The 26,453-nt window shown below is 49.5% G+C and overlaps 1 protein-coding gene and 1 non-coding gene across 2 annotated transcripts; one reads left to right on the forward strand and one right to left on the reverse strand.

Annotated features, from left to right (window-relative positions):
• The first annotated feature begins 12,463 nt into the window (after positions 1–12,463).
• TRNAS-GCU (transfer RNA serine (anticodon GCU)) lies at positions 12,464–12,535 on the forward strand. The gene has a single exon. It is a non-coding gene; the product is annotated as a tRNA-Ser (tRNA).
• A 4,631-nt stretch (positions 12,536–17,166) lies between these two features.
• Positions 17,167–23,956, reverse strand: LOC144133943 (uncharacterized). Its single transcript, XM_077666992.1, has 2 exons — positions 21,967–23,956; positions 17,167–17,347 (listed from the first exon to the last, which is right to left on the reverse strand). Exons 1-2 carry the CDS (start codon positions 22,422–22,424, stop codon positions 17,170–17,172), a joined length of 636 nt encoding a protein of 211 aa, XP_077523118.1. The 5' UTR covers positions 22,425–23,956; the 3' UTR covers positions 17,167–17,169.
• Positions 23,957–26,453: the final 2,497 nt, after the last annotated feature.

Consider the following 26,453-nt stretch of genomic DNA (forward strand, 5'->3'; position numbering starts at 1 on the left):
GGGGGTTTGAGGACCACCGAGAGCCCGCTCACTTTAAGCCCTGACTAACAGAGACTCCACGCAGGAGCTTTGCTGCGTCATTTTCTTTTATCGCATCTGTTGCGTATCCTTGTTTCTTGCTTTTATGCTGTTTTATATACAGAAGCTTACTGCATATGTTCGGTACTTTTAGGCGGGCATTCATTCGATAACCGTGCGCATTACCATCTTGTTTTAGAGAGAGAAGAGTGAGAGAAAGAGTCTCACTCTTATTCCTCGGTTTCAAGAAGGCGATGGCGAATTCAGCTGAACTGTTCCACTGTTTCTTCCTATGTGTACGTATGTGCTAGAGGGGACACCTCTAACATTTCGCGAACCTGTAACCTCTACAATCGACCACATCGATTAGGTTCGGTTACAAAAAGGTGCAGAAGGACAACCTACTTACGTTGGCTGCCCTGCCGCATTGATGAGCAACAAAGCGCGAAAATGCGTATTCAGAATGACTAGAAACAGAGGAGTAAAGAGAATCGCAGCTTGCTGCGGAGACAAAAGTTGCGCCAAAACAGCGGCAGGTACGCGGTTGTTGCATAAGAGTCAGCCTGAAGGTCTGCGCTTATTACACTGCGGCATTATTTAGCAGCTCCAGTGGAAAGATAGGAGACACGCTAAGCCACCAGCCCTGGTAGTTGTTGCAGTGTTAGGTGCCAAAATCAGGCACTTGCGGGACGTTAAAGGGTGGAGGACCATGAACAGCGGTAGTTGTTGATCCTATTGTAACGCTCACACATAAAACAGTTCCTTTTTTTAGCAATGATTTATTTATCGGAGCTGCCCTTTCGTTTCCTTTGAAGCATTTTTTTTCCCGACTATCGGTGATGTTAGCGCGCTGCAAGCCAGACGGGCATACCCGGTACGGCATGAACAACGCTCTCGATGCTCTCCGAATAACAGCACCACCGTGCTGCGTCGTTTTTTTTTTGCCTTCATGCCTCGGCGGTGCGCCCCGGGTTGTCTATTCTCTCCTCTCGCGAAAGAAAATCGGCCAATGGCAGCATTCTATTTTCAGCTACGTGACAAAACCCCTTCTGACGCAACAGAAACCGGGAGGAATGGCCAAGGATCGAAAGAAACACAGATAAGGGAAGCCGGGAGTGTTGCAGGACCACTTTAAGATATTGAAGCCGTTCACCCGCCGTACGAATTCGATTTAGCGCGCGGCCAGGTTGGCCGATTCCACTATGGGGAAGGTATAGAGGGGAGGAGAATCTGTGCGAGTGCTGTGCGTGAACTTCGTCTGCCTTATGGGCACATTCATCATCACCCTAGCCATCGTGTGTCTTCGACGGTGCGCCCGTTGGGAGTTTCGAATAAAATGTCCAGTCGATCCATGTCTTTCAGTATTTTCGTTATAGGCTGAGCTACCACGTGATGGTAAATGTTACGCAATGCGCCTAACCACAGAATACACAGAATTTTTTTTTTGAAATTTAGAATTCATTGTAGGCTTCATTCTGTATTATTTATGACCCATAATGACCACATTTCAATTTGCAATAGACAACCAAAGAATACGCAAGCGCCTTTTATCGTCCACCTCTATCGGTATCGGTATGACAGCCTTATTTTGTGGATTATTTTTTGAAATCAGTTCAGTGCTTTAAACTGTAGTTTTATTCAAACATATATGCGCCTGAATTAATATCACGCTCAATGTTGGCACTTCCCGCCGGGAAGTCATCGCGTCCGTAACGTCAAGGTTTGTAGAATCCGATTACCACAGGAAAGCAACCAAAGAATACGCAAGCGCCTTTCTTCGTCCACCTCTATAGGTAAAAAAAAAATGGCGTTTTACATTTTATCATGTATATAGGATAAAATGTAAAATGCCAATTTTTTACCAGTTGTTGTTTCATAAAGGTGAAATCAAAAAGGCGCGTGCGTATTCTTTGCTTGTCTATTGCAAATTAAAATGTGGTCATTATGGGTCGTAGTGTGAACCTTCCAGATAGCCTCGTACGCGCATGCAGACCACGCCGCTGCATTTACGCATAAAAGCAAATTTTTCTAACTGTGGCATTTCGTCGCGCAGGGGTACGTTACGTGCGGCCGAAGCACGCCAGGGCTCAGGAAATCACGGCACGTGATAAAAGGTATTGCGCAGTCGCGAACGTGCCGTTATGCTCACTCCGCAATCATGCTAGCTTGCAGAGACAGAAAGGCCATGGCGACAGAGCTCTTGCAGGCTGCGATCTGCACGAATATGCGGCAACAGTTTCCAGTTTCTGAGCACTTAAGGGCGATTATTGCTACCCTTGTGCTCTTTCCTCTGTTTTTTTTTTAAGGTAAACACTTTTATTAGAATCGCACTTTCAGTTTGTGACAACGGCCAAACTGAGTAAAGTATCCGCGGTCACATATGCAGGTTACGGCTGTGCCCGGCGAAAGCTAATGCAGGAATGCATTACGTCTTCTTCTGCGCTCCGCATATAGATAAGCTTAACTTATTTATTTGCTCAAGACACTTACAGCGTCCCAAAATGCATTACTATATGAGGATTAATTATATCAAGTCCTGAAACAATTCAACAAAGCAAAAAAACTGAATATAGTAAAGACCAGAAATGTGGTAATGGTAACAGTTCTAACGAGACCAAAAATGGCATATATTAATCAAGAGCAGCAACCACACCGAGGACATGAAAAGTCATTGTGCGTCAACACCGTTGACCAACCAACAATCAGCAAGTCGACAACACTTTCTATACATAACTGCGACACAAAACCAGCTCAGAGATCAGTACAAACAAAGTTCATACGACGCTTTCACTCTGGCAAGTATTTCATTAGGAAACAAATTCCAATCATATATTCCGCCACTGCCGAGGCGCTTGCACCATACAGCTTCAGAACGCTTTCAGGTTTTGGACTGTGCACAGCAAAATCTTATGCAGTGCTAAATTATCAAATCGTAATTGGGCCTTTTTTTCTGCCGTCAGTGGTACCAATGATACATACACATGTGATTTTTCTCCTTTCCCATTTGCGGGCTACTATGCACGTTACACACCTTTAAGAGGAAGCTAGCTTTATATATCCTCAAAGACGACATCAAGCAGCACAAATCACAACGTTTTTAAAGAGCCGACGAAGGCGCACTTAAATATTCTTTTTTTTATTTCAGACACACGGCAATATTGATACCGTATGCAAGCATAAGCTGTCTTTGCCCTCCCATTTCCTGTTTACCTGTTCTTTTTGTTATCCTTGTTTCAACTTGTATGGTAGCCAACCTAACCAATGCCTCTATAGCATCCTAACTTCCCCTTCACCTATAGCGCTAATGCGGCTGCATTTTTCCTTATATTTCAGCGAAACTACTACAAAGGCATGATTCTTGTGCCGGAGACTAGTCACAGACACGCATAATTATTCAACTTACAACAGTGACCCGCCTCAAACTTCAACCGCAGTGACAAGCGAGACTTTTCTTCCTATTCACGCAACAGCGTAAACGACGCCTGAGTGGCTTCGCTTTTGCCATTATGCGTTGCAATAAGCGACTTGTTAAATGCGAAATACTACACCATTAAATCCGTTTTACTTCTCCATTCTTTCTTTTGCCTATATACTTCTGTTTCTATCATATTTTGTATGTTCGCACAATTTTCGGCTCGATGCTTTAGGCTGAAGGGCCGCACATTAGGTGCGCACTGCTTCCATTTTACCTCTTTTTTATTTTAACGAGCTGCTCATCTGTTTAGTGCTATATGTTTGTTTGTTTTTTGCTATCGCGGAAAATCTTGGCGAGCTTGGCGAGATTTAGGAACAATAATTTTGCGGGTACATCGGCAAATTTTCATGCTCAAGAGACATTTGACAGGAGTACCACCCACGGGAGAATAAATGGCTGTTTCAATAGTACCACTAAAGTGTAAAGATATACGAGCTGACACTGCTTTGCACAAGTCACGTTGCGTCGGACTGAGGTTCGATAGCTGACGTGCTGCTAGCTCCGTATTTTTCTCTCCGGGGTCGTTTGATTTACGCTGCGTACCATACAGGATCAAAAAAAAAACGCGACTGTTTTTCTTCACGAAAAGGTAACGCAAGTACTTCTTCTTCCCTCTCGGTAAGAACTCCCTGCTGGCGAGGCCTTGAAGCGGCTGTTCTCAGGGCAACAGCTTCTGTATAAGCCTAGAGTCTCTCTCAATGCGAGGAATGCGGTCGTTGTGATGTTGCGGTACTGATAGCGTAACTTCGTATCGCCTTATCACGCCACCAAAGTGCAGGTGATCAGAATGTGCAGCACTTGGCTTCCTCGGCCAAATTTCTAACCACAACTTTATGCGTGCGATCTCCCGAAGTCCGTCCACACGAACAGTGAAAGAAAGCTGCAGGCTCTCAGCAAATACTTCCGTGACTTCGCCAAAATGGAAGAACAAAACCACAGATGCTATTCATAAAAAATATATGACCGTTTACAGGCACGTGCAGAGTCAAACTTATGACATTAAGGAAAGCTGAAATGCTTTTTTTATGTAATTCGAGGTTATTCAAGAATTCTAATCTATGAAGCTTCTAGGTAAAGCATGCAAAGTATTTTTGCATTTGCATCGAAAATGGTGACGTAATCGGCGGTTAAAACCGCGACGATGTTAAGGCTTCTCCTCAATGCGTTGGAGAATGCGGGGAAACTCGTAGTGACGTCATTGTCGCCGAAATTTTGGTTGTCCGCTGCCTTCGCCTACATGCTTCTGTGCGTCCTCCGGTGCCGCCAAACAACGCTTCGTGAGCTTCACCTTCGATGGCATTGGGTTTCTTCTATGAAGCAACTGTTTCATCGCTGGAAACGTAGCGCCGTCGTGCCTTGTCCAACATTCTTGGTCGAAAATTTTGAATGTTGAAATTCTGTAAGGTATTTTTATGGAAATATTTAAGACAATGGTCCATTATTCCGATGTGTAGGAAAATATTTCTTTTAATGCGTTTCCATCGATGGCATCGAACAGGTAAGGCTGCCATAGAAAACCAATGGCGAACGCTTTTGACGCCAGCAAAAACGTTAATAGCAACAAAAAAATTCAAGCCGGCGGGAGCCCAAGCAGCACAGGTCATCGGCCCACTATTTCAACAGGATGGTCCCATCCTGGTCCTTTGTAGGGCCAACTTTGCCAATACAATTCCAATGTTGGGCCAATTACTTGCGCTGCTTGGGAGATCAGCGGATATAGTGACTGTTATAGTGAAATCTTACAATATATATAAAAAAATTGCTCTCATAAACTGGTTCCCGTTCAAAAATAATCTTGTCCAGAATTGTCGGGTATGGCGACGTCATTATCGGGGCAGAGATGGCTGAATGCCGACGCCGCTTTATTCGGCGATTACGCCACCATTTCAAATGCTAGCGCAAATCGATTTTGCAGGCTTCACCTGAATGTCTCACACATTCGGCCCCTTTAAACTCATCGCATTCTAAAACCTGTTCAGTTGCACTTCAGCTGCCAGAGAGGGCCGACGGGTACCTCTGTGTGGCCACCAAGTACTAATCGCACGAATCGCATTAATACACGACGAATCTCGACTACCGTACTTGCTCCGTTTCTGATCGACGCCCGCCTACATGGCCTGCAGAATGGGCGGAATAAAATGACATGTACACGAATTGAGCAAAATCTCTCGCTCACCTTTAATAAAACACAATTTGTTATTGGTGCAAGTATTACAAAAAGTTAAAAATGATATATTTCAGCCTCTCTTCGGTGCTCCCCAGCCTACGGAAACACGACAAACACAAAATACTGAAACGCACAAGCTTCTTTTGGTCATCTTATGCTCATTTCTCATTTCTCCTTGCTTTTCGGAAACCGCTACAAGCCAGCAAAGCTACTTGACCACGCTCGAAAAATTACTCACGCGTATGCCCCCTAAACTGTATGCAATACTGGTTTATTTTTTGTTCCCCTGCCTTATTTCATGCTGTAGTGCCATTTATGTGCTTTTACATGGGAGTATTATTTGCGCTAAACACGACCACACATTCATAACGCAAATACCAGTTCCGGGGGGGGGGGGGGGGTTAATTACAGCCCATTGAGCTTACCAGGCCAAATGCGAAGTATATGCGCTGGAACATCGCATTTCATTTCGCTTTCGGTTCGAAGCTAGCGTTTCAAGGTAAGGCTTCAGGTAAATATAAGCGAAATCGGTGATTGGGGACCTTAGTGGTAGAGCACTGTGAAATTTTGGGACGGCTTAGCCCACCAGCGGTGTGTTCTAGATACACTGCGCGTGGATGGAAGATGGCACGCAGACGACGACATGTAGTGAACAACAACAACGAGGCGGATCTGTTGCGTCGTTAGCAAAGTGCTCTTGCGCAGTGTCCAGCGAAGCCGGTTTGAGCCAAAAGGACACCGGGGCATAAAAATTTACGGAAGATGTTGACGCTACACATAAACACACAGGGTCACGTGGGACAGTGTTGTTTGCATGCGTCCCTTCGTTACTGAAGCCTGTTTTCTCAGCACAGGCAGACGCCAGCTAGCTCAGTTTTTAGCCTTACTCTTCAAGGAATCTATGCGCGACTCATCGCATATTGTTGAAGAATATGTGCGCGGCAACGCACTTTCCCTCTAACTAGCCGCTAGTGCGAAGGTGAGCAGGAGCTGTCTTGCGTAGGGTGAGAGGGAAGGAGCAAACTTACTGTCAGCGTTCCATCTCACCATTTTGATTCTTTTACAAGTGAGCAGGTGGGAGAGGGTTGGGGGGGGGGGGGGGGGAGGTGGCTGTCTTATGAGCTCACGTTCCTTTTCAGTTCGAGTTTCACACTGCGCAGCCCATGTACCGACCTCCTTAACGTTACGATTAGGTTGTTGCCAACAGCTGCAGAATCAGTGCGGGGGCCTCCGGAGAGGAGAAAACTCGACAGTAGTCGACGAACCGGAGAGTTATTTTTTGTTCCGACGATGAACTGCGCGATAGGAGCGACCGCTTGGAATGCACCACTGTTTTCGGCCACCTTAATGTCTTCAACATGCTCTCAAGTCTGAGTTCTCTTCCCTTTCTGCGTTTCGCCCTCAACAAAATATGGCCGCCAAGGCCAGGCATTGAACATGGGACAGCCGCTTAGCCACTACAGTGGGTTACTTCCTGAAGTAATGACAGACGAAAATAATCTTAACAACAGTTCGATACCGATGGTAGCTGAAAAAATTAATCCGTAAAAAGAAAGTTTGGACCTAGATTTTGGCAAATACAGCCGTGCGATATGATCTAACAGGTGTATCAAATTATTCGGTACAGAATTTCATTTAATTTATTTCGCGCACTGAATTACATTAGGAGGTACGAGAAAAAAGCTGCCTTGTGGGCAGCTTGACAAGTTCACACCCCCTAATACATAAGGGCAAGGGCAGACACAGTGCGAGTGGTATGTGAAACATAAAAAAACAACGAAAATTGTGAAGAAAACTGCCGGAAAAAAAATAAATTGATATTAACATACAGGACACGATTCTATAAATATAACAGTAATATACATATTTCCAGAGCAAAAAAGTCGGTACGGCCTTCACTGAGAAGTTACAAAAAAAGTTTAGAAAGTACAAAACTACGGCATATACCACCCATTGTACATGCATCAGAACACATATGCGATAATACAAATCAGCAGTACACGTTAACATTTCTAATATACCATGCATTGTATCATTAGTAGGAAGGTTATTCAACAGTCTTGGAATTATGTTCGACAGCCTTTGCATTCCGTAATTTGTTCGTGACGTAGGAGCCTCCCAGTGTTCTTTGTGCCGTGTATGATATGGTTGATAGTTTTTAGCTATATGTTAGCCAACTGTGATAGGAAGTTAATGAAAAAATTTTCGCAGCTTTTTAAAAGCTGTGATGTACTCTTCTGTGCGGTTTGTGCAGCTATATTGTGCGGCTAGGCGGTCATTACTTACCTGACAGATAAATTGACTGATGAGCCTTTCAATTTTTGCATTTAGGGCGCAAGATTATACTGCAGAATTTAAGATCGTCGACTTCGTAGGCAAACTCGGTTGCTTAATTGTTCAAATGAAATCCAGAATTCGACGGAAACCCGTCTGGTCGGGTATGTTCATGGCGGAAAATCTTCAAGCGCCGACCAATTGTTAAAAAAAGATGACATTTCGGCCCCGGCTTACGGGGGCCTTGTTCACAATGAAAGAAAGACAGGAGTGAAGGTAAGTTATATAGGTTTCATGCTATGATGCAAGCAGCGGGAGTATATCGGGGGTAGATTGCCTTCGTTGCGATTAAGCGTGTCTGCCATCGGCTGAATAAAAAAAGATTCTAGGTAAAGCCTTGTCGTCTTGCTCTTTTCATTTCCGAATATCTTCGTGCCGTCCCAGTCGATGCCATGGCCCTCGGAGATGGCATGATCAGCCAGTGCGTTTGTTGCCACGCGCTTGTTCTTGACATCATTGTGGTGCTGCTGCAATCTTATCCGAAAATCACCGATATAGACATGCTCACAATCAGCGCAGGGAACCCTATACACGATGCCCGGGAACTTCTCCTTCTTTATCTTGTCTTTCACTGTAACCATCGCGTGTCGCAGCTTCCGCGCGGGTACATGTGCGACGTCGATTTCGTACGACTGGAATATGCGGAATAAACTTTCACTTACTCCGGGGACGTAGGGTATCGGAATCCTTTTCTTCTTCTCTCGCTGGGGTTGCTGTGGCGGCGGGTGAGCTAGCCGATTCTCGAATTTTTGTATAAAAGAACTGGGATATCCCGAATCCATCAGGTCGCGGCGAACGGTATCCAGATCTGTCTTTTTCTCTTCCAGCGTAGAGCAGAGGTTCTCCGATCGGCGGACAAGCGAGGCAACAACGGACTTCTTGTGACAGGTCGGGTGTACAGAAGTGAAGTTGAGGTACATGCCAGTGTGCGTGTCCTTCCGGAATACACTGAATGATATTCCAGGGCCGTCGCGTTTCACCAGAACGTCCAAAAAAGGCAGACGGCCATCTACTTCCTCTTGCGTGGTAAACTGTATGGCCGGTTCCATGCTGTTCAGGTGCAAAAGGAATGTACTCACAGCCGATTTCTTGATTATGCAGAAACAGTCGTCCACATAACGAAGAAAGACTTTCGGGCGCGGCGTGAAGCATGAAAGGGCGCGGGACTCCAGTGAATCCATTGTCAAGTTCGCAACGGTGACAGAAATTGATGCTCCCATAGCCGTACCATGAACCTGTTTATATATGCTCTCCTGGAACGTGAAGTAGGTGTTTGACAAACAGAACTGAAGAAGTGTGCTGAGGTCTGGAACTTCAATGGGTGTTCTTTCCGGTAGGGTTGCATCCGCATGGAGCGCATCTGTGCAAACCTTCACGGCTAGGTCAGTGGGCACGCTCGTAAACAGTGACTTCACGTCAAATGACACCAAAATTTCGTCGTCCTCTATAACCATGTCCTCTAAAAGGTCCTCTATAACGTCCTCTATAACGTGCACAACTCACACGACTTCAGTGAAAAGGTTCGCAACATGGTTATAGAGGACGACGAAATTTTGGTGTCATTTGACGTGAAGTCACTGTTTACGAGCGTGCCCACTGACCTGGCCGTGAAGGTTTGCACAGATGCGCTCCATGCGGATGCAACCCTACCGGAAAGAACACCCATTGAAGTTCCAGGCCTCAGCAGACTTCTTCAGTTCTGTTTGTCAAACATCTACTTCACGTTCCAGGAGAGCATATATAAACAGGTTCATGGTACGGCTATGGGAGCATCAATTTCTGTCACCGCTGCGAACTTGACAATGGAGTCACTGGAGTTCCGCGCCCTTTCATGCTTCACGTCGCGCCCGAAAGTCTTTCTTCGTTATGTGGACGAATGTTTCTGCATAATCAAGAAATCGGCTGTGAGTACATTCCTTTTGCACCTGTACAGCATGGAACCGGCCATACAGTTTACCACGGAAGAGGAAGTAGATGACCGTCTGCCTTTTTTGGACGTTCCGGTGAAACGCGACGGCCCTGGAATATCATTCAGTGTATTCCGGAAGAACACGCACACCGGCATGTACATCAACTTCAGTTCCGTACACCCGACCTGTCACAAAAAGTCCGTTGTTGCCTCACTTGTCCGCAGATCGGAGAACCTCTGCTCTACGCTGGAAGAGAAAAAGACAGATCTGAACACCGTTCGCCGCGACCTGATGGCTTCGGGCTATCCCAGTTCTTTTATACAAAAATCCGAGAATCGCCTAGCTCACCCGCCGCCACAGCAACCCCAGCGAGAGAAGAAGAAAAGGACTCCGATACCCTACGTCCCCGGAGTAAGTGAAAGTTTATTCCGCATATTCCAGTCGTACGAAATCGACTCCGCACATGTACCCACGCGGAAGCTGCGACACGCGATGGTTACAGTGAAAGAAAAGATAAAGAAGTTCCCGGGCATCGTGTATAGGGTTCCATGCGCTGATTGTGAGCATGTCTATATCGGTGATTGTCGGAAAAGATTGCAGCAGCACCACAATGATTTCAAGAACAAGCGCGTGGCAACAAACGCACTGGTTGATCATGCCATCTCCGAGGGCCATGACATCGACTGGGACGGCACGAAGATATTCGGAAAAGAAAAGAGCAAGACGACAAGGCTTTACCTAGAATCTTTTTATATTCAGACGACGGCAAACACGCTTAATTGCAACGAAGGCAATCTACCCCCGATATACTCCCGCTGCTTGCGTCATACCATGAAACCTATATAACTTACCTTCACTCCTGTCTTTCTTTCATTGTGAACAAGGCCCCGTAAGCCGGGGCCGAAACGTCACCTTTCTTTAACGATTAGTCGGCGCTTGAAGATTTTCCGCCATTGTTAAAATGAACACTTGTTTTTCACGATATCTAACGAGAAAACTATTTTAAAATCTTCTTACGTCAGCTTTCTCACGTTGCACATCGATAAAGGGGCGTTAGTCGAATTTTAAATGCACCAAATGCTCATGTAGTTCATGCATTTAAAGTCGTTGAGTATACCGACCTTGTTCTCGTGACGACGTCATGTGCAGAGACACCGTTTGAAAAATGTGAAAAGTGAAAGTCAGCTGAAAGAGCGTTCGAAGACATCTTCACTCTTGGTATCTCGAAACAGGTTGCCGATTAGGCAATTTCAAAAAGTGAGCTCTCTATTGATGTTCACTACTTTGCATTTCACAATACAATTTTTGCAAAAAAATCAGAAATTAGAAGCCTGAGTAGTTCATTGAAATTATTTAATAAGCTTTTATTGTAATTTATCATCAAAATAAGATACGCCTTGCTGTGCAGTCCATCTGCACAGACCATACCAGCGTATCTTTGACGCCTTTGAAAAGAAAAATCTGTTTTGAATAATTTGAAACACCCGGTTTACCTTTGCAGCACTTAGAGAAACAAGAATCACGGTTTAAACTATTCAAGACGGCAAACTTTTCCACAATTTTTTGGTGCTAAAACACCAAAACAGAATTCAGACATATAAAAATACTACTGCATCGCTTCTCCCAGGCACTATTGCATTTGTTCCTGGGAACAAAATATTTTCATCTTCCATAAAAAATTGTCACGGAAAGTAAAATTCAAGAATTACTGCTCTAAAAAAGGTTCCGTCATACCGTAAACTAGCGAGTTAAAATCACGATGATTTTTTAATGCTCTGCACCCACAAAAAATGTTGGATATGAAACTTCGGGCAGTGATTCGAATATGTCGTATACGTATAATGGCTGCTGTAAACCAAGCATTTAAACTGGTGATTTCAATCCCCATTTGACTTAGTAGAAACTTACCAAAACCCGTTCGAACATATTTCGTTGTTACTTACGAAATTCCCAGCATGTTGGCGTACGTGTCTACAGGCTCCGGCGAATCCCTCCAAAAAATGTCTCATGAGTCACTGCTGCGCAATAAAGCTGTGTCAGCGTGAGCGACCCGCTGGTAGAATTCAAGTAGCCGTCTCAGAGGCACTACCACAGTATTACGTGTCCGCACACGCATGCACAGTGCACTTTTTTTCTTTTTTTTTCGTGAAAGAAGAGCACCCCAGATCTCGGGCACTAAGGTGCAATTTTCGATGTGGTACGGAAACATCCTCTTATGATTGGGTACCATACAAATGCCGCTGGTTTCACTACGGTGGAGGCGGCGCCAAACGCCAAGCAAAGTTTTGTGGTCGCAACAGTGCTCCTTCTCTTGGGAGAACTCTTCAGTATGAAGAGAAGGCGGTCATCGATCCTGCATGATAGTCAGCTACAATTCCGTCGCCGTCTCCACAAGCTCCGCACCTCGGAAATTCGATCAGAAATGCTGCAGCCATTCATACCCCATGCCGCATCGACGGCTCTAAGGCGGAGCCTGGGTGAGCCTCGCGTCGAGATTTGGCTCATTGTCACCCACGGTCTCTTTTTTTCTGATGGATATTTCCTCACAACTGAGCAGCCGCCGCGGTGGCTGAGCGGTTATAGCGTTCGGCTGCTGCCCCGAAAGACGCGGGTTCGATCCCGGCCGCGGCGGTCGAACTTCGATGGAGGCGAAATTCTAGAGGTCCGTGTGCTGTGCGATGTCACTGCACGTAAAAGAACCCCAGGTGGCCGAAATTTCCGGAGCCCTCCACTACGGCGTACCTCATAGTCTGAGTCGCTTTGGTACGTTAAGCCGAAATCAACCAATCACACCTGAGTAATATGTGTGTGCGTGTGCGTGCGTGTGCGTATGTGTGTGTGTGTTGCAGAATGATTATGAGTCATGACTAACATGTTCGCTTAGATGTGTTGCGACATTGTACACCGGCGTAACCGGCGTTCTGACATTCTCCGAAAAATCTTGCCATAGACAGCGGACGCCGGCTTTTGAGACAATGGGACTTGCAGTGCTTTCGCGTTAATAATCGGCCTAATGGTTATAATAATAATAATTGGGTTTTTTTTGGGGGGGAAGGAAATGGCGCAGTATCTGTCTCATATATCGTTGGACACCTGAACCGCGACGTAAGGGAAGGGGTAAAGGACGGAGTGAAAGAAGAAAGGAAGAAGAGGTGCCGTAGTGGAGGGCTCCGGAATAATTTCGACCACCTGGGGATCTTTAACGTGCACTGACATCGCACAGCACACGGGCGCCTTAGCGTTTTTCCTCCATAAAAACGCAGCCGCCGCGGTCGGGTTCGAACCCGGGAACTCCGGATCAGTAGTCGAGCGCCCTAACCACTGAGCCACCGCGGCGGGTCGCCTAATGGTTCCCGAATTTCCTTTTCTGTGCTATAGTGTATGCACTACATAGGAGAGAGGACTTCAGAGTCGTGGCATACGTAAGTCGGGGCCCCATTCAGGTTGTCCTGCTATGGCGTCGCGAAAGAAAGAGAGAGAGCCTTGATGTTTACGCGGAAGGCAAAACCTAATAGTGCGAAATATTTTGTCGCCATGACAGTACGCACTGCTAGTCATTAGGGCGCCTTTTCTTTCTATCTTTGCTCGGCTATCCTTTAACTCTCCTACTTTCAGCACGCGGCAGTGAGCGAGGCTCGGCTTGAGCCAGTAGGCAGGCCCTTGCACTTTCCTTTTCTTTCTTCCTATCAGCAGTAGCAGTAGTAGTAGTAGTAGTAGTAGTGCGTTGGACGGCTTTCGCGGGTGTCGTCGCAGTAGTTGTTTCGCATGATCTGGCTATTTTTAATATGCAGTTTAATATTAACTTTAATATGTCTGCATTTTAATCCCTTAGTCTCGAAGGGCTTAAATTGTTCGACTATGCATTAGTCGATGTGCGTAGTGTATGCCGTCCTTAAGTGGGGCGCCGCAGAGAGAAAAAGAATGTTTCCTTCCATTTAAGAGGAATTGTTCGACTATGCTTTAATCGATGAACGTCCTGTATGCCGTCCATGAGTGGGAAGCCGCGAAAAGAAAGGTAGCTTACATTTAACTTGGCGGTCAGTGCGTTTTACACTCGCGATAGGAAGTCCGCCTGCCCTGGCAGATGGCGTTTATATAAGGTGCTCGTCAAATAATGAGCCATATAGTATATGTTACTATATGAATGCGCGTTGTGGCCTAATGCTGCAGTTACTATAGATGAAACCCTCCGTCTGCTGAAGCCGGGAGGTGTCCGCGTCAGCTGTAAAACGTAAGTAGTATGCTGAAAACGTAAATGCAAAAGTTGATTAAGCAAATATGTAATGAAATAAAAAGCAAAAATAAAAAAATGCATGCTTAAGCTTCGTCTTCAAGTGTGGGACGCGACAGCGTGTTACAGCGTTGCCAAGGGGTCCACGGGACGCCATCGCAAGTTAGGTGCGATGCCTTGCCCGTTGCACAATTTAAGGAAAAGAAATGACGTCTGCCTTGCATATCCCGGTGGGCCTCCGAGCCGCGCCATAAGGGAAGGAAAATGAAAATTGGCTTTAAGCAAAGGAAACGACGCCTGTCTCACATATCTCGGTGGACACCCGAACCGCGCCGTAAGGGGGCTGGCCATAAGAAGCGGCCGGAGGCTCGGGCCGCGCTGCACGGGACGCCGGGCAAGCGGATCGCCGCTGCCGCTGCCGGCGCGGCCGTTGCTTCGGTGGCTGCTGCTACTGGGACTCACCCCCTTGAACACCGGCGAGCCCACCTTTCAACGATGCGGAACAACCGGCTCCTGCATCGACGTTGCCTTCGCATCCAAAGGCATCGAGGCGACATGCTGCCGATCACCATCTCTCTGGGGCTTGAATCATTGCTCCATCCTAATTGAACCCACTGCATTGGAGACGCGCGCCAAACGTACCTACTCCATTGCCAAGTGGAGTGCGTTCAGCCGGTCGGTAGACAAGGCGGCGGCAACTGGCGCCGATTTCTTTTCAAGTCTAGTCCGAAGCGCCCTCGCAGCAACCCAACGAGCAGAGGCTAGGGCGCGGCAGCCGACATCTGATAAGGAGCTCCTCGATCTGCGCGAGAAGTGGGATCGCGCCTCTGAGAGTGACGAGCGCGACAGACTGACAGAGCCGCCGACTGGAATGTCTACAACCGCCTGGACGCGGCAGCGCGCCGCCATGCCAACAAGCTATACCGCAGGCAGTGGGCCTCACTATAACAAAGGATGCAGGAAGAAGTCAGCTCGCGGAGGCTGTTTGACACCCTGCGGCGCATCACCGAACCACAGGCAAACGTCAACCGCTGGTCGCCCTCGCAATATCCAGCGGGCTCAGCTTTGAAGAACTGGCAGAGCGGTTTGCCGACCGGTTCGCGCCGCCCAGCCCCGCAAACGCAGCTAACATAGCTGCTTCTGAGAGCCCCAGAAGCGACGCCTGTCCCTCTCCCGTCGCCTGGGAAGGTCCATGTGATGCGCCGTTCACTGCGGCGGAACTGAAGAATGCGCTGCAGCGCTGCCGCCGCCGCTCGGCGCCCGGACCGGACGGGGTGACATACCAGATGCTGCGAAACCTGCATGCGCAGCAACGACAGATCCTCCTGTAGCAGATCAACCTGGTGTGGGAACGCGGTGAGCTACCGGAGGATTGGCGATCCGCCGTCGTTTGTCACATCCGAAAGCCAGGACGCCCACCTACGGAGCTCAGTAAAAACGTTACCGTCGCGGCCTTTATCTGATCCCGGCTTCTCGAGCTCAGGAGCCGAGCACTCTAACCACCCTCCGGAGGGTGTCGCGGAAGAGCGTGCGAGCGCTGTGGCACTTCAAAGAGCGAGAGGGACCTTATGAGTGCAGCCAGAGACGTTGAACGCTGTCACGTACAAAAACAGAAGCGGGTGAACGCGGCAGCACTTAAGCCCCTGTATCCACCTGCGTGACCAACTACAGGCACATGCCGGAGAGAAGGAGGTGGCACCAACACGCGCTACGGGCCGCAATCGCGCTCTACTGAACGACCGCGACCACATTATCGTAGTTGCGTCGAAGTGGCTGCCGGCGGATCGGCGGCGGCAATGCCCGGCCGAGGCTAGATTCACAAGTACCCAAGGTTCTCTGCAGAGCATGCTGGCGCCACCTCCTCTTAAGCGGCACGTCGTCCGCGTTGTTCCCGCGAGTCACTACACACATTGGAAATGGCTGTGGTTTAGCTCTGGTTAAACCTGGAGTGACGCGATAGCTGCGGCTGCCCGAGTGGAACTCGCTCAGTCGAATTGCAAAGTCAGTCTTTCGACGCCCCGTTTCGCTGGGCGTTCCTTCTTCATCTTCGTCCCTGGACGTGGAATCACTTTCTCCCCTCTCCCCTTCGCCACTCCCCCCCACTCGGTTTCGCCGGCGCGCCGCGCCGTCGGCAGCTGCTCCGCACCACGTGGCCAACCTTGTGACCAGCCACGGCGCAGCCACGTTGAAGGCTCGAAATGCTAGCGTAATGTAGCTCTCGCTACCAAAACGCGAAAGAAGCCGAAATAATGTGTGTTGTGCAGCTGCGAAATGTGGCTAATGGAGGTTACGAAAGTCTAGTGCGGCTCCGAAATGTAGCTGGTGACGGAGGCTCAATCCTGAAGACTAGTGTGTGGCTCCCACCATCTATGAGCCATCCCAGGTTGCACCAAGTATTTCTTCAAATTCATTTTAAGCTTACATTCAATCTCTCCGAAATACTCAATTTCTTTAGCACCCTCCTCCGCTGCCTCTGTATTCTGTTGGATTTATACCACAAGCCCCGTAACGCAAGAGTTGGCGCATAAATTGGGTTTCCATCTCTCCAGCGGCAACGAATAACTTATTGAAACTCTCCTCTTGTGGTTAGAACAGAATCGCTCCATAGCAAAGTCCATGCCACTTTTCTTTGCCTCGCAGCACATTTACTAGCATTATTACAAGCGTCGCTCACGACCTTGAAGAGGAGTCGACCGTTCTTGAACTCGTAGCAGACACCGACTTCCTCATACGGGACGCCGAGGATGACCAAAGGTAAAGACGGACATTAGGCTGACACAAGGCTGTGGGTTTGGGGGCTGCCACTTGTCAACTCATGAGTGAGGGGGATAAGCGAAGTATTCAGGAGATGTTCAAAAAGAGCTCTTTATCAAAACACACAGCAAGCATTTTGGATAGAAGAAAAACAAGCAAAAACAAGCAAGAAGTTATACACACAAAGCAAACATTTTGGATAGCAAAATAAGCAAAACAGCAGAATGCAAAAAAGGCAAAACAAGACAGAAAACCCTCCATTAGAGAAGAGGGCGCAGAGTCAGTCATTGTCATTTTCGGGGTTTCGGTGATTGGCGTAGCGGTGCTGGTTGAGGCCACTGCTTGTTGCGAATGCCTTGGGACAGGCAGGACACTGGAACGGCCTTTCGCCGGTGTGCCTTCTTGTGTGGCCGACCAGGTGAGCCTTCTGTGTGAACATCGCCTGGCAGATGTCGCACCTGCAGGTTAGGAGCGTGTGTAAAGCTGAACTGCACTAGTGTAGTGTTAGAAGGCAACTCCAAGTCTGTCAGCTTTCGGTGGCGGGATCCGGTCACTCTGTACTAGCACGAAAAGCAAACATAAAACTGCGTCTACGTTTACGACCGACAGGAAAAGCACCGAAAGGGTGATGTGGAAGAATGTCGCATGAGTAAGAGAGCATTCGCGAATGGCGTAGCGATGCTCCTTCATTTTCGACAGCGAAGGCATGATTGCACTTAGAGCGGAATAGCGTGCTCTGTTTACTTGCGTCCACGCCTGTATGGTGATGTGTCACACCTGACACTTTTCAGGCGCGACTCAGTCGGGGTCACCTTCAAATTAATCCGCTTTCTGTCCTGTCCATTTATACGCTAAGATCACATATACGTAATTCTAAGGTGCTCTAAATAATAGAACCCAACGTGGCGAGTTGAATCTATAGCCTTATGTTAATGTTACACATGTCACACTGCGGTATGAGACGCGTTTGGCGCATGATGGCCCTAGTTGCCTATGTGCCATAAACTCAATCCGCCACAGCACAACTAAAGGCCCGACTCCATTCGCACTTCCGAGGCGTCGCCCCACGCGCTGGAGCGTTGAACGCCGTGCCGCGTCAGGCGTCGAGAGCGGTACGCATCTCCACTCTCCGGGGACGGGCTCACGACTGGGCACGCTTAGAGTCATGCGCTACGGTGATTTGCTAGAAGCAGTTAGACTGTCAAGAGTGATGAGAGGTAGTAATAAGCGTAACAAAGTCATGTTGTTAAAACGTGTGGAATGTATTTGGCACACAACTATTTAAGCACGCCTTTTCACCGTGATCATGTATCTCAGCACTTGCACAACCCGCAGCGCCATCGACACTCGTTCACTCTGTGCTCGCATCCTCGCATCGCATCTTATGGCTCGCCAGCCATAGCAACGGCCACTTTTCCACTTAATAAATCATTAATTCTTTGTCGAGCATCGCCTTCATCTTCGCTAAACTACACTGGCGAACAACAAGCGGTATGAGCGGGCAGGTTACCAGAACACCATGCTTGGTCTCGTTCCGGAAGTCGAACGATCCGTCGTTGCGCCGGAAACTACGTGTGCAGCGCGCGCACCAAATATCTGGCGGGCAGATCGGAGCTTCGAAGCAACGTTGGTGGTGCTGGTGGTGAAAAACTCTTTTAATGTTCAAATAGAGAGTTGTGGAGTGAGAAAACTCCGCTACATGGTCGGTATCCTAAGTCTGGGACTCCGCACGACGAGGCCCCGTCTTGCGCCCGCTTTACCAGAGCCCTTTGAGACTGCTTTACCAGAGCCCTTTGAGGGCAGCTTCCCATGCCTATCGGGTAGCGGTAGGAGAAGGGGGAAGGTGACGATTCTGAGTATATGGCCACGCCATGTGAAAGATATCGCAGATCTCTGCACAGGTGACGGCCCTGTGGCGTCCCCGTAGCAGACGCCCTTGTTAGCTCTATATTGCCTCTCAAGCATCCGAGCCCGCGCTTGTCATCCGCCTTCGCGTGGAGTCGTGTCCATGCTACTCGGCAGCGGAGCGACCCAAAGCATATGGCGCCACAGAACCGGGATGTTATCCGTCCGCTATGCTATGCATGTGTGTCGTATATGTAAGCGGTCTAGCAGGCGGCGCCCAGGACCCGTCTGCAGACATGTGCAGACATGTGTGGGCGGAACCCGAGCATAGAGGCTGCAAAGACGCCCTTAGCCTTCATATATGAAGAGAGCTGATCCCGTACCATCGTCTCCATGACATTTCCCACACACGACGTCAGTGAGATGGGTCTCAGGTTCGCCAACAGTTTCACTGTTACGCGATCCCGACCTGGCGCCGTACCTCGGTGCATTTTAGCCAGGGCCGCCTTAAGCTCATGCAACGCAAAAGGGGTGTCTAAATCTTCATTTGACTTGCCGGAGTACGCGTACTCGGGCCCACCCGGGTCATTTGTGCGGCAGAGATACCTGTCGCACAAAGTGTCCGCAAGTTGCGCCATCGTACCTTGGTACCCATGCGGAGCCCACCGGAGCTGTTTTTTCGTCCTCCGTTTGGTTTCAGCGGGGTCGATGAGGCTGCGAAAGAGACGCCAAGTCCCCTTCGAGCTCATCTGACGTGCTGCAGAGTTGCAGTTTTCTGTCCAGTTTGGGTCTTTGAGCTGTCCAGCATAAGCCGCAGCCTGTTCAATGCGAGCTCTAAATTTCAATTCGTCTTTTGCTTCTTCCGCCGTCTTGTTAAGCTCCGGCGCGCCTCCCACAGATGCAGAAGGTGATTGTCCACGGCAGGGATCTCGTCGGTGGTGTGAAGTGCTTGCGTGTGTTGTTTCTTTGTGTTGGTGACCTGTGCTGCCCACTCCGCATAGCCTTCAGAATATACTACGGGAGGAATGTCTTAAGTTCTAAATTGCTGCCAACTGGTCATTTTGGCCTGTCCCCAGTTTTTTCGGGCTGCCTTCGCCAGAAGCGTGATGCGGAGAAGGCAGTGGCCACTGCCCAGGGAATCCCCCATGTTCCCCATGTGGCGTCTCTAGTGTTCCTAATAAGAGATAAGTCAGGGCGCGTGTCACGGGCAGCAGAGTTGCCCACACGTGTGGGACAAGCCGGGTCCGTAAGCAACGTAAAACGACGGCTGGAAATGAGCTCCGCCAGCTTGCGCCCCCTGGCTTTCTCGAAGTGACAGCACCAGAGAAGGCTGAGGGCGTTGAAATCCCCAACGATCAGCAGGGGTTCCTTGCCTGCCAATTTGAATCCGCGATAGAAATTTTCGCTGAAAGTAACGCGCGGCTTATGCCGGGGGCAGTATGCGTTCAGTACATGTATTGACGGCTCGCAATGCCTGAGAGGCAGACCCCTGATCATCGTGTATTCCTGCTCAGTTTCTAGGTCGAGATCGGCCTGGATCGCGATGTACGTCTTATGCACCAGGATTCAGGTCGAGGGGCCCCCCTGAAACGAGCTATACCCAGTGAATGTAGCATCATTACCGGACAACTACAGAGCAGGAAGCGCCGGAATGTCACCGAAGGAGTGCTGGTAGAACTGGAAGTGTGACCGTTTCGTCCAGGCTCTGAAGCCCCTACAGTTCTATTGAATGATCTGGAATCGTTCTAATCTGTTAGCTTTCCGCGAAGATCTTCTAGCGATATTGATTCTTTTTATGGTTCTAGGTACCCACTCGTACCGGAGGCCGGCGCATCCCTGGACAGGGGCTGCACCAACGCCAAGGCCACCTGGTCGAAACCGCTTTCTTCCGCTGCCTGGCGGGGAGCTGTTTTACGCTTTGGCTGCGGGTGGTTGCAGCAGACGTTATTTTTCATTTGGGAGTGGACCTGGGACTGCACCGCCTTAAGGGCAGTCAGTCACCTGGGCCGCAATGTCGAGAAGCATTTCAGCCAATCCGGACCTGAGCATATCCTGAAAGGACTCGCGGACCGCAATCATGATTTGGTCCGGAATGGCTGCCACCCGCTCCTGCGTCTGTTCGGCTCTACGCTCCAGGGCCTCGAAGCGGCGAGTGTCAACGGAGGTCGAATCGATCACCGTGTCCGCGGTCCGCCACGAGACGCTACTGAGGCAAGATGATACGGAGGATTCGTCATCGCCGTTCTCTGGCTCAGTGTTTTGCATGGGTTCAGACGGCCCGGCCTGCTTGGCTTCTAGTTCTTGAATTTTATGGGCAAGAATTTGTTTTTGGCGCCTGAGCTCTTCTACCTGCCGCTGTAGGGAAGAATCGGTAGATTCGGCGGTTTCAGTGGCTCAGGCTACTCCCGTCTAGCGCCACATGCATGCGCATATTGATTCTGGTTGATGCGCGGGATGCCTGGCGCGGTGACGCGCAGCGGAAGTGTGTTTAGAGTTCGGGCTTAAGGTGTGACGTTCTGTCCATCTTAATGGCATTCCAATACGAAAACGTGGCAGCAGCCACCTTTGCTCTTTAGGCAAAAGGCCATCACAACCTTACAACTACCTCGCGCGGCCCTCATTTGGCGCTGTGTTTCTCGCGTTGCTTCTCTTTCTCGCTGTACCGCTTCTTCCGAGTGCGCTACACAGTCGCACCACACACTCTGTGCACTTCACAGCTAGCCTCGCGTTACAGTGCTGTGCTAGCGAAGCATCAGAGCGCGCTGAGAAACGTGCACCCTCAGCAGAGTAGCATCGCCAACAAGTGGGCTCACTACAGGCAATGCATCTCTGCGCACGCACTTCCTCCGCGCGATACAAGGCTGGCCTCCATGCGCCTTCGTTGGTGTCTTCCCTACGCCTTTCCATCTCTTCGCACTACTACGCGCTGCATAACGTCACCTTCCTTGCCCCTGTGTGATCGGAACGTGCCTTCCCTCCCAACGTGTCACATTCCCCCGCAGCTGCTTCACTTCGCTCTCTGGCGTTAGCTGAGAGTTATGCACCTGCGTTCAGACATCACAAGCAGGGAAGGCGGCATCTGCCAAGTTACGCTGGGGTGGAGCAGCAATAAATTGGTGTAAGCGGGACCGTTCGTTGCCCCGAAAATTTCATGATAGCTGCGCTCCTTCTAACCAAGTATAACCATAGGAGAGAGGAAGAAGGCACAGAAACACGCTCGTGGCCAACGAACCTGTACGGCCTCTCTCCGGTGTGGGTCCGCACGTGCTCGACTAGGTGTCCCTTCTGTGTGAAGCGGCTCTGGCAGACCTCGCACACGAACGGTCTCTCGCCCGTGTGCGTGCGCGTGTGTTTGGTGAGTTGGCTCCTCTGCTGGAACGCCACGCCGCAGTGAGTGCAGACGAAACGGCAGATACCGTGGGTCGTGCGCCAGTGCGACAGCAGTGCTGGGCGATGAACGAACGCCTGGCCGCACAGCTCGCACCAGTAGCGCGTTCCCGCGTCGAGAGCTGGAGGGCCGGCGGCTGACGCCGCCGCCGCCACTGGAACCGCTTGACGCACCGGCTGGGGGGTCCCCATGAAACGAGCGTCGACCGGGGGGGCCATGACCTGGTGGTGGGGCTGGTGGTATGGCGGGTATGGCGGGACGTAGGCCCTGGGATCTGAGACCCAGCGACAGCACAGCCACATTAGATCTCTTTACATGAGCGAGGTCTTAATAAACGGTACGCAAATGGTAACAAACAGCAAGAATGGGAACAGTTATCGGCACTTGTTATACTCAACACAAACACTGCGGGTGAAGCAACGGCAGAATTTTACGAACACAAAATAGATAGCGAAATTTGAGTACACACACACTGCGAACGGTATAGGCATGCACACTTATAAACAGAGGAAACAGCAACACTCACGTTAGATAGACGTTAGCTCGCGTTAAGGACACAGAAATCACACTCGGGATTTCAAATAGTGGCAAGCACTCTCACAACGCCATCTGGCCCTCCCAAAAACAATGGCTCGTAAAGGCAAACTGGACACTGCACTGAATGCAAAGCAGATATGGCTGGCCACAATCTAGAGTTCTCGCGGTGCGACACAGCAGTTCCGGTACTCAGCTACTACTCAATGATAAAGTCACTTCAGCTTCTTTCAAAAATCTTCGGATGGAGATCAAACTTTCGGTGTGTCCCGCAAGGACCAAGGGCACTTCACATGGCCAGTCTCCTGCAAGAGAAAACAGCAACGTTTTCGTGAGTATGGTACAGTGAAAGCTATGTCTAAAGAATGCCTCAAAGCACGATCACGTCGGGAAAACAACTCTCGTGTCGGCAGCGCCTGCAGAAAAAGAGGTGCGAATGTTAGAATGCGGAAAAATCACGCAACCTTCATAAGGATAAGGGCAAAACTCAGTAGCAACGGGGAACGTTCTGCACTAAAGTGCGCCGCAGCGGTTTCGTTTGCATGACAGAGGAAAACTTCTGTCCAAATAGGATCACAAAACTGAACGTCTTGAGGACAACTCTTGCACCGGCATCACCTGCAGAAAAAGAGTACGTGTAGTAGTGCGAAAAAATTGCGGAAAACTCATTGCACAGAGAACACATCTCAAAGCGAAAAAAGGGGGGTGGTGGGCGTAAGCTCTGAAATCACGGCAAGAGCTAGAACGGTAAGAAAATTTCGAAAGCACGGGTCAAAGGCTAAACGTGCTAACCACGGAATGTCTTCGCTGGGCAAATAGCGCGAGGGTAGTAAGCATTGCGCTATCTGTCCGCGCGCGCAAACAAATTGTTCGGCTTGTGCAGTCACTGTCGCGATCGTAGTCTTGTCCAGAGTGGAAGACAAGCAGAACTATCTGTTCAAACTGCCGAAGCATGCTAAAGAACAAAAACAAAAACAATTTAAAGCTACGCCAATCTTAAGCCTGCAATGTCCTGCCCTACACTTGCGCGTTGGCTTCCCCTCAGAGTCACCAGCTCCTCGGCGGAGGTTGGTCTTCCACCCCAGAAGCCCCGAAGTCCGCTGCTTGCTTCGTGGCACTAGCGAGGAAGAGGTGCAGTGCTGTCCCAAGCGATCTTCCCTCGTACAGTTGCGTCCTCGGCAGAGCAGCGTCAGCCGTGAGGTCCTACCTGGAAGTTCCGCCGGTGCCGATGGAGAAGTAGGTAGGGTTCACGAGCAGGCCAGATTGCTTTCCGACCGAGAAGCCCCAAAGTGCGGCGCTTGATTCGCGGCACCAGCGAGGTAGTGGAGTACCCTTATCCCTCGGAATCTTCCGTCGTAGCATCTTGTCCTCGGCGAAGAAGCGTCGTCCGTGACGTCCTCTCTGAAAGCCAGTCTTCCGCCGGTGAGGGCAGAGACGTAGGCTGCGTCCTCGAGCAGGTCAGGTTCGAATGGCAGGAGCGGTGCGAGCCAACCAGCAGGAACGTTGTGGAAGCTGACGTGGCGAGCCACGAGCGCGCGCCTTGGACAGCGTGGCAAAACGTCGTCTTCGCAGCGTGTATCTCTTTGTCTTTTCTCAAATATCCAGAGCAATAGACAGTGCATTAGTGCAATTTTTCGGTTCAAGCATTCGCATGACTTCTCAGCATTGCAGCAGTTGTTTTCAGGCGGGTCTCTCGCCTGCGAGGAGCGATGTGGACAGTTTTTGCGAAGGGCGTGAAACAGTAAATAGAGGGCGAAGACGACGAAGTGTGGAAAAACTGCAGATATTTTAAAATGCGGTGCTTAGTTGTTTTATTTGTTGCCATGGAAGTAATACACATGTGCCAGTTAATATATTTAATGCACAAGTAATACACTGTATGCCGAAATTTCCGGCCACTTGTTACACGTCTTTGATTTTTTCGCGCAGAATTGACTTGTTCATGGAGTAAAAAAAAATTCGTGAAACGACGCCATGGTTTCGCATTATAAGGTGAAGACAGATAGAAGGTATATGCAGCATTGTTAAACTAGTTTCTCCGGAGGCTGCGCTGCTGGCAATATTATCTAAAGCGAGCTTTGCCTGCCAAGTCTAGCAGTAAAGACTAACAATATGCAAAAGCTGTTCTTAGCCATAACTGAATGCTTTCCAAGCCAATTCGGCAGAAAAATATCATGCAATGGAGCATTTAACTGAAAGCATCACAATTCACGGTTCTTTAATGCAAGAGCGCGCAAGGATGGAAAATGTTTGCTCTTTGCTGAATTACGACACACTACCAAGGTAGCCAGCATGGTGGCTCGTGCCTTAGACAACAGGACCTAACGGCCATGCGGAAAGCTTGCGTTGGACGGAGCGCCCTTGTTGTATCTGATACCTGATTTATTATTAAGTCTTCTGCGGGTCCTTGGACCCAAGACATCAAGCTTATTTTTGGAATATGGCGGAGTGCTTGGCTTGAAGCACTCTGGCACGGGTCGGCCCGGTATTGCACTGCCTCCGGGATCGGCCCGGGGCATATTAGCGCGTGCCTTTTCTTTCCATCTTTGCTCTCCTATCCTTTAACTCTCCTACTTTCAGCACGCGGCAGCGACCGTGGCTCGGCTTGAGCCAGTAGGGAGGCCCGTGCACTTTCCTTTTCTTTCTTCCTATCAGCAACAGTATTTGAGGCAACAACAAACACAGCAGTAGCAGTAGTAGCAGAATATTGCAGAGATACATACATTGCAAAACGAGGAATTTATAAACGAGATAGTGACATGTACGCAGAAATCCGCAGGTAGGACTTATTCTGTCACTTGTTTCCTCGGCCTCAGTTTTTTCCTAACGAGTCGGCCACGCTTGAAACGTTTTGCGGCACAATTTGCTATGTCGGAGAGGAAATACACAGAGCGAATGTGCAGCAGTGCAAAAGTAAATGCCACTGCAAGCGCTGTCGGTCATAACGAAAAAATAGTAATGTGCCTATTGAACCGAGCATTTCACAGCCTGCCACCCCCTCCAAAGCCTTCCCGCTGGAGGGAACAATCTTATTCGTTTGCTTATCTTATTCGCGCGGCGTCTATTTTTACTGCACAGTAAACTGACCGTGAACGGTTTCAACAGTCAACCGCCGAATGGGCCCCAATCAGCTGCCGCCTCTGCCTGCGGCCAGAGCAGTGCAGGAGCGATTACGGCTGCGGTGGTTTAAACTAGCCACGCGCGGGAGGCAGCGCTAAAGCGTTTGGGAGCGGCGGTCAAGCGAGCGTCAAATGGGCGGCACGGGCCAACTTAACCTTGACCGCGCTCAGCCGGCCAGCCGAGCCAAACGCGCCGGGGTCCCCGCAGACGTGTGGGAGAGCGACCGCACCGCGATGTGCCAACGTTCGAAAAGCGGACGCGTGGTGGCATAATTGGCTTTCGCGCCGCATAAAGAGCCAAAGGGGAAGAGAAAAAAAAATGGCCGAAGGTGTGCCGCGTTGGGTGGAGGCCTGGTAGAAGGGAAGGAGCGCAAGGGTAGAAAGTAAAAACCAGGTAACGCGCGCCAGCAGAGAAGATACCGGGGCGCAGCGCCATTCAGCTCTTTAATCGTTTCCTTTCAGTTAAGTAGCAGCTTCGGGTAGGGTCATTTGCGAAAACGTCCAGCCTGATCGGCCCAGGGGATACGCGGGGGGAGCGCAATTATACGTGTTTCTGCGTTCTATTTCCCCTCCCCCCATACCTCTCTCTTTCTCTCTTTCGTGAATACCCGCAATTTCCTCCGGCGCTGCCTTTATCGCGGAAATTTCTCCGGCGCACTCGCTCAGTTCCTGACCACT

Source organism: Amblyomma americanum, chromosome 1 (assembly GCF_052857255.1).
Source record: "Amblyomma americanum isolate KBUSLIRL-KWMA chromosome 1, ASM5285725v1, whole genome shotgun sequence".
Taxonomy (NCBI): domain Eukaryota; kingdom Metazoa; phylum Arthropoda; class Arachnida; order Ixodida; family Ixodidae; genus Amblyomma; species Amblyomma americanum.